General features: G+C 37.9%; 2 protein-coding genes across 2 annotated transcripts in view; one reads left to right on the top strand and one right to left on the bottom strand.

Moving 5' to 3' along the window:
- Window positions 1-15,241, top strand: part of CDKN1C (cyclin dependent kinase inhibitor 1C) — a 471,039-nt gene that overhangs the window by 311,790 nt on the left and 144,008 nt on the right. The gene's annotated exons all lie outside the window — the stretch shown is intronic.
- The window catches only part of KCNQ1 (potassium voltage-gated channel subfamily Q member 1), a 366,961-nt gene that overhangs the window by 234,579 nt on the left and 117,141 nt on the right, over window positions 1-15,241 (bottom strand). Inside the window, exons 10-12 of the mRNA XM_063117169.1 lie at window positions 14,344-14,488; window positions 10,906-10,971; window positions 8,121-8,241 (exon numbers count right to left, since the gene is read on the bottom strand). Of these exons, the coding sequence (XP_062973239.1) occupies window positions 8,121-8,241; window positions 10,906-10,971; window positions 14,344-14,488 (332 nt within the window). The remainder of the gene's footprint in view (window positions 1-8,120; window positions 8,242-10,905; window positions 10,972-14,343; window positions 14,489-15,241) is intronic.

Here is a 15,241-nt window from a genome sequence, read left to right as displayed (position 1 = left end):
ATCTGCAGCATAGACTGCCTGGATATCAGAAACGCACTATTTTGCTCCTAAGTGAAGGAGTTCCATTCTATTCCTATATGTTGTTTCTAGAGGTAAAGGGGCATGGGGGGGCTCTCTCCTTGGTGAGAGGTTGCAGGTTCCCCAAATGCCATCTTTTACCTTCTCCTCCCTCCCAGATTTCAGATGGTGACTCTCTTCCTCCCACATCAGTCAAGTGGTTCAAACAGAGGCAACAAGCATTCAAGGAGACAGATGGACTTGCAAGCGTGTGGGACGTTATCGTAGAAGATTCATACCCTTTCATTTCGACACAAAACACAAGCATCTGTCTACATCAATATTAATACCATTACCCACTAAGCAATTTTACAGATGTGCTAGGGATTGTTTGTGTACAGCAAGACGTCTATTGCTTTTTTTCCAAACAGCAGCCCCCAGTTCAACTACTGTTCAAAAGAATGACCACAAAAATCCTGCTGCACACATGGGTCTCTCTCTTGCACTTCTCTGAACAAAAGCCTATGGGTTGGTTTGTTTGGTTTTTGTTGCCAGCATACAGTTTCACAGCACAAGTTGTTTCCAGCTGAAAGAGTTCCAAAATGATCCCAAAGGCCAGTGCATAGTACTTTTTAACGTTTTTTTTCCAGGTTATTTTGTTCAAGCAATTTAATATTTATTTGATGTTATCGGGGAAATAGCATTAGAATACGAGTATGAAAATGTCTAGTGAACACGACACACACTCAGACATACACACACACACACACACACAAGTACTGTTCAGCAGGACTGGAAAAAGTCTTGATGTGCTTCTTATTTATTTTTTAAAGGAAAATTATAAACAATCGTGTTTTTAATATAGAGCCATTTCCATTACAGCAAAGGTTGTGGATAAAATGCATTCCAATAATATTATTTAAATGAATGCCTAAAATTTGATATGGGCAGGATTGGTTTAGATTTCCAAAATGGAAAGCAGATGGTTTCAGAATAACTGCTAAAACCACTAAAGCTTTATTGCCCCTCAGTAGCCGCTGCCCATTTATTACAATTGAGGCCAACTACTTAGGGCCATGAGTGCAACTGCTCCTTGCAGTGATTTGCTCATTGCCACTAAATTCAATGAAAGATTCTGAGTTATAAACTGGCTGCAGAAAGAGTCTTTGTAAGCTTATCACCTGTGCTGAATAAGCATTCTGTGCTGCATAACGCATTCATGAAATGTAGCAGTAAAACCCTAACAAATTATTCATTTGAATTCCCGCCCCACCCACCCCGTAATTCTTGCATTTTATAACCTTATATGGAGGGCTGTAATGAGCACCTTAAAACCATATACGTAAATCATGTGCAATTTAAGCAGAAAACAAATCTAGATTAGCACCACATTCCAATGTAGGGGGGTATGGGTGCGCCAATGCACACATGGAACTCACCTGATTGCAAGAGTTTCCCCATTTATTTCAAAGGAGGGACCCAGTTCTATCTAACAGTGAAACACTATTTGTGCAAGTGATCTGCGTGCAGAGCTAACCACATATAGATTTCTGAAATGAGGTGTAAATGTGAATGGAAAATTGAATCAATCCATCCACATATCCATCATGAGATCTGGGGGCTGTCTGTATGTGTTAAAAGCCCTGTGGTGGCTGCGTGATGGCACTGCATTGGTTATATGATGCAGCAGCCACATCGAAGCCACCGCAGGGCTTTCCTGTGAAGGTCCGCATTTTTAGACTGGAGGCAAATGCAGTCCTTCCGCCATCTAACCTCGCTCTGTTGTCAAGGTGGAGGCATTCCTTGGCAGAAGGCACACCCTGATTGGTCGCCAGAAGCCCAGGCAAAGGGCATGGGGTGTGCTGGTGAGTTGAATGGTCACTGGAAAGCCCATGCTGTGTGGGGATTAGCCACCGCTACCCCACAGCAGCAAAAGCATAGGGTTTTTGCAAAAGCGGTGGCAACCCAGTGCCGTCAAGGTAGCCCCGAAGAGAATCTACCAGAAGTGCACAAATCTATACTCTGATCCAAATCTTAAAATACATTTGGAATCTATTACCCAAAATAAACCATTTAAACTATGGATCACTTTTGGCAATGGAAATTAGAAGCGTGGAGAGCCCGATCCAGATCAGGATTAGAACAGGAGTCAAAGGGTTAAAATCTCTCTACCCCAAATACTAGGGTCCTGATTGGGATAAAGGTCCCAGTACTTACTTCAGAGTACAGAAGAAAGACATAGCTAGCAGCTATGTCCTCAAAGAAATGTGCAGCTTGGCCCTAAGAAGTACATAGTTCAGAGTCCAATTCCAAAACATTCAAAGATCTGTATATGCCTAAACAAAAGGCACAATGCCTGTTCATTTTAGATATCAAAATGAATAATAAATGTTGCTACAATATCACTGCCAGATTAGTACATCAGCTACATTTGAAAAACATGCCTTCGGGAAACATGGCATTCATATCTTGAATATTTTCTAGTGGACCCCAGTTCTAGAAATGTGGTTGATTTATTTGTAAGGAGAGTTGAGCTTTCTTTGGAGTATTTAAAATAACTTGCAACCAAGAAAAAAAGTTTTGAATGCTGGAACTAAGGTGGATTTGGACATGTCATGGCCAAATGCATTTTATTTAAAAAAGAAAAGCAGGTTCAGGAGATGAGCAATATGAAGCAGAGAAATAGGGAGAGGGGGTGCTTAACCCCAAATTCCCCCCTCCAAATCGCTTTCCTTATTTTAAAAAAAATGTTATCAGGCCATAATAAATAATTTCTTATGATCACAACAAATTATCTCTTGGAATACTATCTGCCAACAATTCAATATTTATGTAGCATTTGATTTAATGCTATGATTATAATCCTATTGCTGTAATCAGTACATTTGACTTTTTATTATAGTATAATAAAAAGTAAAATTTACTGACTACAGAAATATGATACTAATTCAATAAAATTCAAAAGTAAATATGGAACATTATTGTCTCTTCTCATCTCTCTACCCAAATCCCAATGTTTGCACTTACTACTCCATGTGGTGCCCAAAATAAACATTGATGGGTCAGTACATAGGCTGCTGCTCATTGTCCTTGCATTAGATGAGCCCTGCGCTTCTGAATAAGTCAGCAGCTGGGGTCTACTTTAATTACTTCACATCAGTCAACATGTATACCAACTCTAGGAAAACAAGGAGTCTGATATTAATCTACAATGTGAAAGAAGTGGCAATCTTTTCTACTTAAAAGAAGTAGATCATCAACATACAAATGTATGTGTCTACCACAAGGTATATTTTTATAGTTTTTGTCTGTCACAAATGTTAAAAGAAAACAATATTCTCTTCCGCGAGCTTGTAAATGTGTTGCTAGGTCAGTGTTTTTGTTGTAAATCCCACTTTCTAAAAGTATACAACAGTATCGATTTCAATGACTAGAATAAATAACGCATAGCATGAAAGCTTAATTTCACCTTGAATATTCTGTAGGATGATCATCATATGGGTTACTATTTTTGCTTCCCACCCCGCCTGAGTTGCTTTGCTGGTTCATTCTCTTTTATTCTATCCAAAGAGTGGAAATCCACAAACCAAACCAACATCTAGTTTTGCTCTGATTCCTTGCCTTCATGTTCTGTGTGCTGAGGAATGTGCAAAGGGAAATTTAGTCATATTCATTGTATTGCTTGATGTAGATATACATAAGGCAATAATAAGGGTATTAAAACACTAATTTATATTGCTAACATTCATATACTATTTCTTATTTTCTCTCTTTTCTAGTAGAATAAATGGCTGCAATTATTTAAAAGTCTGTAAAGGACTGGATGCCATGTGACAAAAATCTAATAACAACATAGAAGGAGACAGAATCAACCTTTTATTTTAACAAAATAAAAATTATGTGTTGCTTCCTCCTGCCTGATCTTTGGTGTATGCTTGCTTTGATTGTTGCTGTTCAAATCCTCTCTGCAATTAATGATAAAGTTGTCTGTGCGCAAATCACATTTTAAATGTTGTTAGCTGCAGCGCAAACAGAGTTGTGGTGACAGCAGGCAAGTCATTACATCTGACCACTTGAAAGTGAATAAGCTGTATTTGCTCAGACTTTACAAGGACCTTTGGAAATAAGAGAGGAAGATAAAAGCAGGAATCATTTACAATCTGAGCCATCCAGTCAACACAAATAGGGATTCCACCACACAGATAAGTATAAATGTTTGCTCTGGATGCCATGTGCATTTAAACTAAGGAGCTGTTTCCAGATCACAGAGATGAAAGGAATTTAATAATCCAATTGCCATGAATATATAAAGGTAGAAGAATGATAAATTCAAGAAACTGAAGTGTCACTATTGATCTCACAAAATTTACAGCTCTGTGAATATGAGATTTTACAAATAATTGACATGTATAAAATAGCAAGTATATTATCTCTTGTCTAAATTACTAGGTAAGTCACCCTTCTGGTGTCTTTTTCTCTGTAACACAAAACACTGCAAGGGCCAAAAAATAAATTAATAGTTACTTAGCATAATGCATCATCCCACAAGCAGCAGAGTGATTTACATGGACAACAAACATATGTGCTCCTATGAGAAATCAAACTGGTGTAACTGAACACCATCCCATCACGATTACAGTTATTACCACTGCATGCCAGTGGAAATAAGTGTAATCAGGTAGGAGGAGTTAACTACACCAGTGGACAAACATAGCTGCACTAATGCAAGATAAAGATTCCGCCTTTTACAGATATGTCTTCCTCACATCATTTCCTTTCAAAAAGAAGACCCAGGCTGGGTTTAGAGCAACCTTCCTGACAGCTCTCAGGATTTCTGACTGTTGGACATACTAGCTGGGGCTGATGAGGGTTGGAGTTCCAAACATCTGGAGAGCACCAGGTTGGGGAAGGTTGATCTAGAGTGAGGTACTAGAATGGACTACACCAGTACAGGCTACAAATGAGGGGAACACCAGTTTTGAATGCTCCCCCATGTAAAAAACAAAACAAAAAAACCTCATTACAAATAGGAAGCTAGCAAGTCTGGATGGGGGAAAGTTTGAGACCATCCCTTTGCTGGCTGCACTGTTTTTTGTTTTGTTCTTTACAGAGGTTCTTTTTTTTTAATCACATGGGAGCATTCAAAAATGTGATCCCCCACATGCAGTCTGAAGTGGCACACTCCATTCCACCAACTGATGAATAGACAAGACCAAAGGGCAAAATGGGATAGGGAGGCTGAAGTCTCTTATCTTTCCTGAATATACTAGCTCTGCTTTTGATATGGGCTCTTGAAGCTCTGGCGGGGGAAATTAATCTCTCATCTCCCTTTTTCTCCAACTTAAATACATTTTTTTAAAACAACAACAACAACAACTTTCTTAGAGATTACATTTCTCTCAAAAACTTTATGAAGAAGATGTGAAACGGGATACAGTTCAGTTCAATTTAACCATAACTTATGCCACTGATACATCTTTGTACTCCCTTCATGGTACTTTCTATCTGCTGGAGTCTCCAGCTGCAGTGGAAGCAACTTGTACTCTGGGGATATAGCACCTCTGCATTCCTACTTGCCTTAAACTTGCCAGATTATGAAATGGAGGGACAGGGAAGACTCCCCTTTTGATAATGCCCCAGACCTTCAGGGATTGGAGTCCTCAGGGTAGATTGGGGAAGGTTTTCCCTATCCCTCCATTTCCTTATCTAGCAAGGTTGGGTTCCATATGGAGGGCTCCCAGCACTAATAACCATTGGACAGCAATACTGTCTTTTTCTCCTGATTTTCTATGATAAGGAAAGAGACAGAAGAAGCAGTGGGAAAACATGGGAGTGCTACAAGTGGAAGACATTATAATATGAATCCCCTGTAATATTCCATGAATGAGACAGGACAATGGCACCATAAAAGGCCTGCCTGGAGTATCCCCTGAGTATCAGTTGCTTCTACTGCAGCTGGAGTCACTGGCCTGCCTGGAAGCACCTCAGGTCATTCAGAGTGTGTTCATGACCCCAAGTATACTGTGGTGGAAACGAATTGGTGATACTGCCCTGACTCAAAACCACTTCTGCTCTACTCTGCTGCCAAATTATACTACTAACTAAGGCAGCGCAGTGTTACACTGATCCAGGCTCCTTCTCAACTCCGTGACAAAAACATGCATCATGAAGCAAGAGGGCAAATACAGGTGTATCCCTACAGCAAAGACCACTGTGCCTCTGAGCCTCTCATGAGGTTGGTGCCACATCTGGAGATCATACCCTACTGCCACAAGTTGTGGCACTGAGCTAGGCATAGGGCTCTAGCAGTGCTGTGACAGTGCATTGGGTCAAGTCACAATTCTACCCTGGTTTCACTTTCCTAAATCTGGACAGGCATGCATGGTTCATAAATGTAGTCATGATTAAGCTACGGAGACCCCAGAGACACCCTTAACTAAGTGTCATTTTCACAAGGCTGCTGCTGGCTTACTGCTCCATGTCCCCTGGCTACTCCTGACGTACTTGTGATGAAACAGACAAGCACTGGTTGCAAGAGTTTTTCCACCCTTCCAAACTAAGTGGAAACAGAGATTTTAAAATGCATTCCTTAATCTGACTTTTACCAGGCAAGTTTCCTAATAGTACAGTAGGTAACCAATATTTTTTGCCAGTTGATTTATATAGCCTGTCAAAGAGAAGTAATGTTATGCTCTCAGGTGAAATCTGTTTGCAGATACTTTTTGCCAAGCACATGCCTCCAATTCACACAGCGGCTCTTACTCACGCCTTTGTGGTTATGGAATCGGTTTCTTTCATACGCGCTCATTTTCATGGCCCCTGGGGCATATTAATTTATATTCAGCACTGCAGTCCAAGATTCAACAGCACATTATTCTTACCGATTCCAAAGCCTTTCATTCTCTGACCAAGAGTTACAATGTTCTGCAGCTGGGCTATAAAATATTCTTCATGCTGATATGTCTCTCATAGAGCATGGATCACTTTTTACAGCCTAAACTGAAGCTCCATTTGATCTGACGTTTACATGCTAATTGGTTTACATGGATCGGCAAGTTATTTTTTGTATGTACCATGAAGCACTTTGGAATACTTGCATGAAGGGTTCTATAACAATACAATCTATTACATTTGAAATGCTACTAGTTTTAGAATTCTAGCAAAATAGGCTACAAAAGAAAGAGAGAAAGAAATTTGAAATCAGAGTTACAAGAGCATAAAAGTATTTGCTTATGAATCCCATTGTGAAATAAATCATCGTTAATTATGACAACATAAGACATTCTTCATGCAGAAATTTGTAACCAGTACCCACTGCTTTTTATTACGCTGAAAACTGTTAACTTCTGCTAAGTCTTTACTTCTTGTTTGTGTACAATAGTCAGATAGATAATCAGTTCTACATATTTTCAGCGCCTAATAAAATTTGGTGATGTTGAAAAGGATACATAGGGAGTGTAAGAAATAGTAATTTAATCTAATATTGTATGGAGGGTTTAATGGGAAGTTGCACAAAATCTTGAACACATCTAAATCCAAGCATATGGGTCCCCTACAACATCTGACTCACATAATATGTCCCAACAACTACTTCTCTGCACAACAGATGGATGCAATCTCAGTACTATTGCATGCAATGAGTGACAAGTGTTGCTGGAACACAGATTCTCCATGCCACATTACTGCTGCTTAAAAAGGAATAGTCATGGTCTTCTACTTAAAAGACTTTCCTAAGTGTGACATCAGCAAAAAGCAAAACATTAAGTGTTACTCAACAGAAAAACAGTTCCGTCTAAACTCTGTTCTTCTGCCTAACTATGGCATTAACTAAATATGAAAAGGGTATCAGTGTTCTCAGTAATCAATAAAGCAACTTTTGCAGGAAAATGTGGAATGCCCACCAGGTGCAATTCTGGATATTAAATAAAAATCAACAGGAAGAACGGCCATTAATTTAACTCCACAATACTTTTTAATGGACATTAAGGGAGTATATATAAACTTCTGTAATTTTACACAAATAACTAAAGTAGTTGTATAATTATATTTTAGCTTCTCCTCCCATGTATTGACTGATTTTTTCTGAAGTTAATGACAGTATAATTCATACATCTGCAACTTACTGTGAGATGTGAGTTATTGGGGTCAGCAACGTCTCACCCTCCAGGTCAAGTTCATCTGCAAAGCTGTTGGTCCTAATGAATGGTCCTGTGTTTGTATCTAAAAACGGTGAGTTCCTTTTCACTGTGAAAAAGAAACAGGCAGGTAAAGGTTAAAATTGCTCTATTACGTACGCATTTAAAGTGATCTAGAAAAGTTTTAAAGCATTTTAAATACTTGAATGGATAATTTAGTTTGAATAATTGAAATAAAAGGGAGGCTCAAATATGTTTAATAATACTAAGAACAAGGTGCATACAAAGAAAAGGAGGCTCTGGGTTTTATTTTCATGCTTCCCCGTGAAATGCCCATTCCTTGTAACCTATTGAAATGTAGGGCAGTATCCAATCTGTTTCCAGCACAAGTGGGACCTACCGCTAGTACCACTGGAAGCTAGCTTTCCAGGAGCAGTTGGAAACAAGCAAAAATGCTTATTTCTGAAATGGGGCAGGTCAGCAGAACTTGCAGAAGGAGCTCTCCCAGTCTGGAAACAAGCGTTTCTACTTGTTTCTGGAGTTGCTTTTTGAATCAATAATTTCTGTTTCATGAGCGCTAGGTTGCTTGCACAACAGGCACAATAGATCAAACAGGGGTGCAGCAGCAGTATTGGATACTGTCCATTGTCTGAATGAATTATCTGTTCTATGAAATGGTATTTTATGGAGTCAGATGCAAGTGTACTTAAAATACTAAGCAAAGGCAAGAATAATTCCACCGCTACCCCCCAAACACATTTCACTTTATATGAACTAACACATAAAAGAAGCCTCAAATGCCATAACAAATCAGTGTCTGAGCTGTGGATTTCAACTCATATGTTAGGTTCGGATGTGGAGAACGCGGTTCAAGTCTGCACTTGGTCTTACTAAAGTGACAGAACAAGTACAAGATGCTGAAGATCAGATTGCTCATCTCTTTCACTAAATCTTATTAGTAAAAAAGCATAACAACATAGAGATTGAAACTACATGGCAGTTTCGCCTCTTATTCCATATCCCATAACTAAGTCTAGAAGAAGTTATGCACAGAAGTAATAAAAAGCAATGGGTTGGATTCAGCCTTAATCATACATAATGCAGACCCCAGTGAAATCAATGGGACTTAACTTAGTTGTGATTTCAATGTTTCTGCTCTAAGTCTGGATCAAACCCAAAAAAGTGCAATTGTTTGTATGAAGGGACAGAAATGACAGATGAAAGAAGCTCTTGATAAGCTCGGAGGATGGCAACAAGGGAGAGGGCCTTTTCAGTGGTGCCCCCCCGACTGTGGAATGATCTCCCTGATGAGGCTCGCCTGGCGCCAACATTGTTATCTTTTCGGCACCAGGTCAAGACTTTTCTCTTCTCCCAGGCATTTTTAACAGCATTTTAACAGCATTTAACAACGTTAAGTTTGTTTTTAATGGACCCCACAATTGTTGTTTTTAAATGGATACTGTTGTTTTTATACTGTTTTTTATGTGTGTGTGTGTGTGTGTGTTGTTGTTGTTTTAAATTGTATACTTTTAATGTTTACTATTTTTAAATGTTGTAAACTGCCCAGAGAGCTTCGGCTGTGGGGCGGTATATAAATGTAATTAAATAAATAAATAAATAAATAAATTGATAGTAATTAATTCTTTGCATCTTGCAGTGTTGCTTAATCTAATTCCTTTTTGACTTTGTGACTCTCTCAGCAAATGGTAAGAGTATTTTATCTGGCACATGGTCCAGATGTGTGTTTGTATGGGTGTATGTTTGCCTTGCTGAAAGGGAGACAGCCTTGCTGGAGGAGGGTTCAATGGCCATTTTCTATTTTACTTCTCCTCTCAGAAGCAGGGAATAAGAATGATGAGGCCTCTTCGAGTACAAAATGAAAATGACAAAGTAATGTGAGAGGAAAAGAAGAACACATCCCCAAAGGGTGGTGGTGGAGGGGGGGGAATTAGGTGAGGCACTTTTGCTGGAGAAGGGGCATTAGAAAAAAATGAAATTCAGCACAATTTTTTAAAAATGCATTTAAATTTGGAAGCTATACAATCCATGTTTTTTTTTTACAAACAGGCCTAATTGCCTCCAGTCAAAGTACCATCATTGGCTCTCTTATTCTCTTTGTTCACTGTAATTGTATCCTTCAGTTGCATGTTAGGGTATGACCAATTAGAATACCTTCACCTTTGGTGAAATTCTGGTGCAATGGATAGTAAGAATCCCTTTTCATACTGATATCCAGACTTAGATAAATTGAGTGCTGTCAACAGTTCTTTATTTTCTGCTCTTGCATTCTCTATTTAAATTGGAATCTACTCAGCATTCCCCGTGCTCATTTCTTCAATAATCCATCCAGTTATTTTGCATTTACATTGGATCTAGACTGCCTGTGGTCAGAATTCCGCCTAATGGGGGAACATGATTATGGCTGATCCCCATTCTGCTTGCAGTCCTCTGTGCCCATGAAAAAGCTGAGGACCACAGGACTTGCAGGGGAAGGAGAAATAAGTAAAATTCACTTCCTCCCTGCCTATCTCCACCTGGAGCCTTTGCTAGATCTAAGTACCCTTTCATGAATGGAAGGAGCACGTCTATTTGCAGAAGAGCAAGTCTGGTTTCAACCCACTATAAACTCCTAATAATATTATTATTCATTTTAGATTACACGTAAACAGAAAAAAAAACCCTAATCTTCCCATAAATTACATCAAAGTGGTCAAAATCCAATCTCTGCAGCTGAGAGTTTAATAGAAATGGAGCAAAGAGATGCAAATGTTACCTGGAGAAGGGGGAGAACTGGGAGATGGCTGCTCTGTAGAAAAGGATGACCAGGAATGCTGTCGGACTGAGTGAACAGGTGAAATTAAATTAAAATAAAATAAAGACCATGCACAGGACACAGAAACAGAAAGAGAAAGTCAGGTAGAGAGGCAGTTATGCAATTCAAGTCATAATTGCATCAGTTAATCATTAAAAAAAATAGGAAAACAGGTTTCAAAATTATTACTTAAACGAAAAACAATGCTACTTAGATGCATGGTCTATCTGTTTCTTTTCCATATAATTTTAAAAACAATCTATTAGCAATGGAGGCTTCTTGCAGACATGAACATTTAATTCATGCAAAAGAGGCAATATTGTTATGATTGCTTGAGTCACTCTCTCATGTCCTAAGTATGCTATGCCAGCCAAGGTAAGAAAGCTTTTTTTTCTTGTCTTTTCCCTTACTATAACTCCACTCCTATTCTCCTCCCTTTTACAGATATTACGTTACTCTAAAGAACTAGAACAGAAATGGCCATTTGTACTCTACAGATCCAGTATGCCTCTACTCTAGATGTCTTACTGTCAAAGGAAAATGGTTTAAACCTCCGCAAATTACAGAAGAGGAAAAACCTCTAAATTACATTCAGCATTGTGGAAGTGGACCTCCATTCCTCAAAAGGACTTGCCCTTGCCCTCCATGCACCCCTCCAATCTGCTCCAGAGGGTCCCTCCACAGCAGATTGGGGGGGCTCATGGAGGACTGTAGGGAGAAGGGGACCCCTGTTCCATCAGCAAATTCCACGCCGCTGGAAGATAGCCAGTGTTAGGCACAATCCACTATCAGAAGGTATGCTCAGAAGAAAAGTTTTCTACATATAAAGAATGAGTAAGAATTCCTCTCTAGTCAGAACTTGAACCTCACCACAAGCTCAAATTGGCCAATCAAGCCATGCAGGTTTGAGAGCCCAGACATGGCAAGAATGCCTAAAGTCTTTTTATGACATGTTTTTTATTCAATTGGTTTTTTAAAACTTACAAGCTGTTTGTAACTCTGATTTTATAGTTGAACTGTGCACTTAAGCAAATAGTTACCCCAGCAATTTTACATTGAATAAACTATTTACTTCTGCAAAAAGAAAAACAGTATCCACACAATTTCTCCTAACCAGAGGCCATCCTTAGAAAAGCAAATCCTCCAAAAGTGAATCCCTCTATGTCTAATTCTGCTTATGTAAGCAGTTTCAGTAAACCTAAATGACAAAGAAAAGTTACATGCTAAGGTCACTATCCATTGAATACTAAGTACTTTTAGGTCCCACTGATTTGAGTGGGTAAATTATGTATGTTTTTAATTCTATCCCATTGAAACATGAGACCTAACTGCTGAACTTTGACTGCCCCCCCTCTAGATAACAAAATATGAGATTAAAATTTTGCGATACAAAAGTAAAGAAAAGATATTTATTGCAACGAGGAATGCAGTAAACATATTAAAAATAAGCTGAGAGTCTTAGGTCACAATTTTGTGTGCATTTATCTAGGAGTAAACAAAGTGGGACTTACTACCAAAAAAAACCGTGTAGACTTACGCAGTATATTTATATTACTGGTTTCAAATAGAAATCTAAAACGATGAGACCCTCAAATCATTCTTATCACATTTTATTTATAAAGCCCCTAATATTGTATAAAAACAAGTGAAGGAAAAAATGGGATTGAGTAAAGTCTATGGATTGACTAATTTGTTATAATACAATATTGGGAGAGAACGCTAGGTGTATATCATGTTAATTAAATCAGGCATTTATATGAAGAGCACCTACTTTGCTGCATTAATAACTGAAGCATTGTCATGGTGAACTATGAAAGAATGCTGATTTTGATTTGCCCGACTTTCCTTGCACCACATCGAAGTAACTTATAGTTAATGGCTAGTACACAGATATGAAAAGCACTGCAAGCAATAATAAAGTTTCAGAGATTGGCATGCTGTAGGTAAATGTAGCTTCCTTAACTTACCAAGAAATTTTAACATTCCTTTTTGTCCTGTATACTTGTAAGAGTTTCGAGAGAACAGAACACAGGAAGGAGGGGGGAAAAGAGAACAGATGTCAGAAGGAAAAGGAAACCTTTGTTTCCAAAGTGGAGTTAGTACCTGCTTATAGATTATACATTGCCCTTTAAATGGTCAAAGTCACAGTTAAAGGTTAATGTCAGTTGTGCACAGAAAGCAGTGAAAGAGAGCTTTAACATCTTTTGTACTACATAACCTATTGAGAAACCCAGAACTGCATGTGAACTTTCTACCTGATATGCATTCAGATGTGCTATCCCCCATTGATATTTGCTTTCTACATCACATTTTTTGAAATTGCAGTTTATTTGCAAGAGCAATTGACAAACAGGCTCTCCAAGAAAAGGGATCTGAACTTTAAATTATCCAAGTATGAGTAGCAGTTGTATAGGGGGACACAGTGCCACTTTACATGTGTGCTGGTGCTCTGTGCAAGTGTTCATTGGGATATTTTTGTTTTTTTTTAAATAGGATGTAGCAGAAAGCCTTACCAAAAAAAATCAGAATATCATTCTACAAATGGAGGCTACCATTAAGGGGGTCATGAAGTGTAGAAAGCAATTACATAGAACTGTAGACAAGTAGGCTCTAGATCCTAAAAATATACTGTCATACACTAAATTAATTATATATATAAATAACCAAACAGAGACAGGTTTAAGACTTTTTAGTTAAACATTTTAGTTTCTACCTTCCTTAGTAACACAGCTAAGATTTTAAATGAATGCTGGAAGCCAAGGCACAGATTTAAGAATATATAGAAAATGAGAATTTATTCTCTATATATTTAGAGAATGAGAATATATAGAGAATTTATTAGAATGTAAGCCTATGCAGCAGGGTCTTGCTATTTACTGTTTTACTCTGTACAGCACCATGTACATTGATGGTGCTATATAAATAAATAATAATAATAATAATAATAATAATAATAATGAATATAAAGAATTCCAAACAAAATCTTACATGCAAGAGTGCTTTTAAAAGAAAAGGAAAAAAGAAAAATCAAAAGGCTAGAGAGAAATCAGATTAATGCCAGGAAGTATTAGGGTGTTAAGACAAGTTTTCTCCTTCTAACACCTAAGATTTGATGGGTTCATTATAGGAAATATTTCCAAGTAAGAGAGTTTGTGGTTATTGGAATTAAAATGTTTTGAATTATTCAAACACACACGAAGAAGCCACCAGCGACAACAGCATTGAAAATAATGGGCAGCACAGCACAACAACCACTTTCAAACTTTTTTGAACTTTCCAGTAAAGGTGTTGTTCATCAGCTCATCACTCTGTGGTCTATTATAGCTACATGTGTCTTTAGGCCTATTTAAATGTCAGTTCCTTATTTGAATGCATGCAAGTTCCAACCGAAATTCTTACCAGAATTTTCATATGAATCCAACTGAAAGTTGTCAGATTTCTTATCATCTAGAACATGGTCAAATGTGATTTGCGGAACAGGTAACATTTTATCAGGAGAAGTAGATCCGTTATCTTTTTCTGTCTTAAATTTCTTCTTTTTTACCTAGAAAGAATACATGTTCAAATCTTTTTTAAAACAACAACCCTACTACATTAACAATGAGCTACCCTAAATAATAATGATTTTAATTCACCACAATGAGGTAATTTAAAATAAGAAAAAATGAAATTACAATTACAATTTATTATAAGAGAAAATAATATTGCCGTTCTGTTTTCCTTCAATTTCATTGGTACAATGTTATTTCCTAGTGTAAATAATCTTATTAGCTGCAATCTATCAAGACATTTATTTGTATCTAAGAACCATTTATTGCCATGGCAGGTGTATATTTTAATTATTCATTGAACTGCAGCCATTTACTTTAATGACCAGAATTGACATCAAATGAGGATGTGGTGCATTACTTTTTGGCTTCAGTGCTAAATTGCACATGACATCCTATGATTTTTTGAAGGCATGGTAAGTGAAAACAAATTTGTAACTCATTTTGTTGCTGTTGCTGCTGTTCAAGGCATGAAAAGCCTCCACAGCACATATTTATGGTGACCATATGAAAAGGAGGACAGGGCTCCTGTATCTTTAACAGTTGCATAGAAAAAGGAATTTCAGCAGGTGTCATTTGTATATATGGAGAACCTGGTGAAATTCCCTCTTCATCACAAGTTAAAGCTGCAGGTGCCCTGCCCTCTTTTAAATCTGGTCACTCTAGTATAGCTTTTGCAGGTTTAACTTTAATTTCACCAGGTGCGACATGCATACAAATAACACCGGCTGAAATTCCCTTTTCTATGC

This window comes from Elgaria multicarinata, chromosome 2 (assembly GCF_023053635.1).
Source record: "Elgaria multicarinata webbii isolate HBS135686 ecotype San Diego chromosome 2, rElgMul1.1.pri, whole genome shotgun sequence".
NCBI lineage: Eukaryota > Metazoa > Chordata > Lepidosauria > Squamata > Anguidae > Elgaria > Elgaria multicarinata.
Note: the sequence above shows the minus strand (reverse complement) of the source record. Positions and strands in the feature narration are given on the sequence as shown.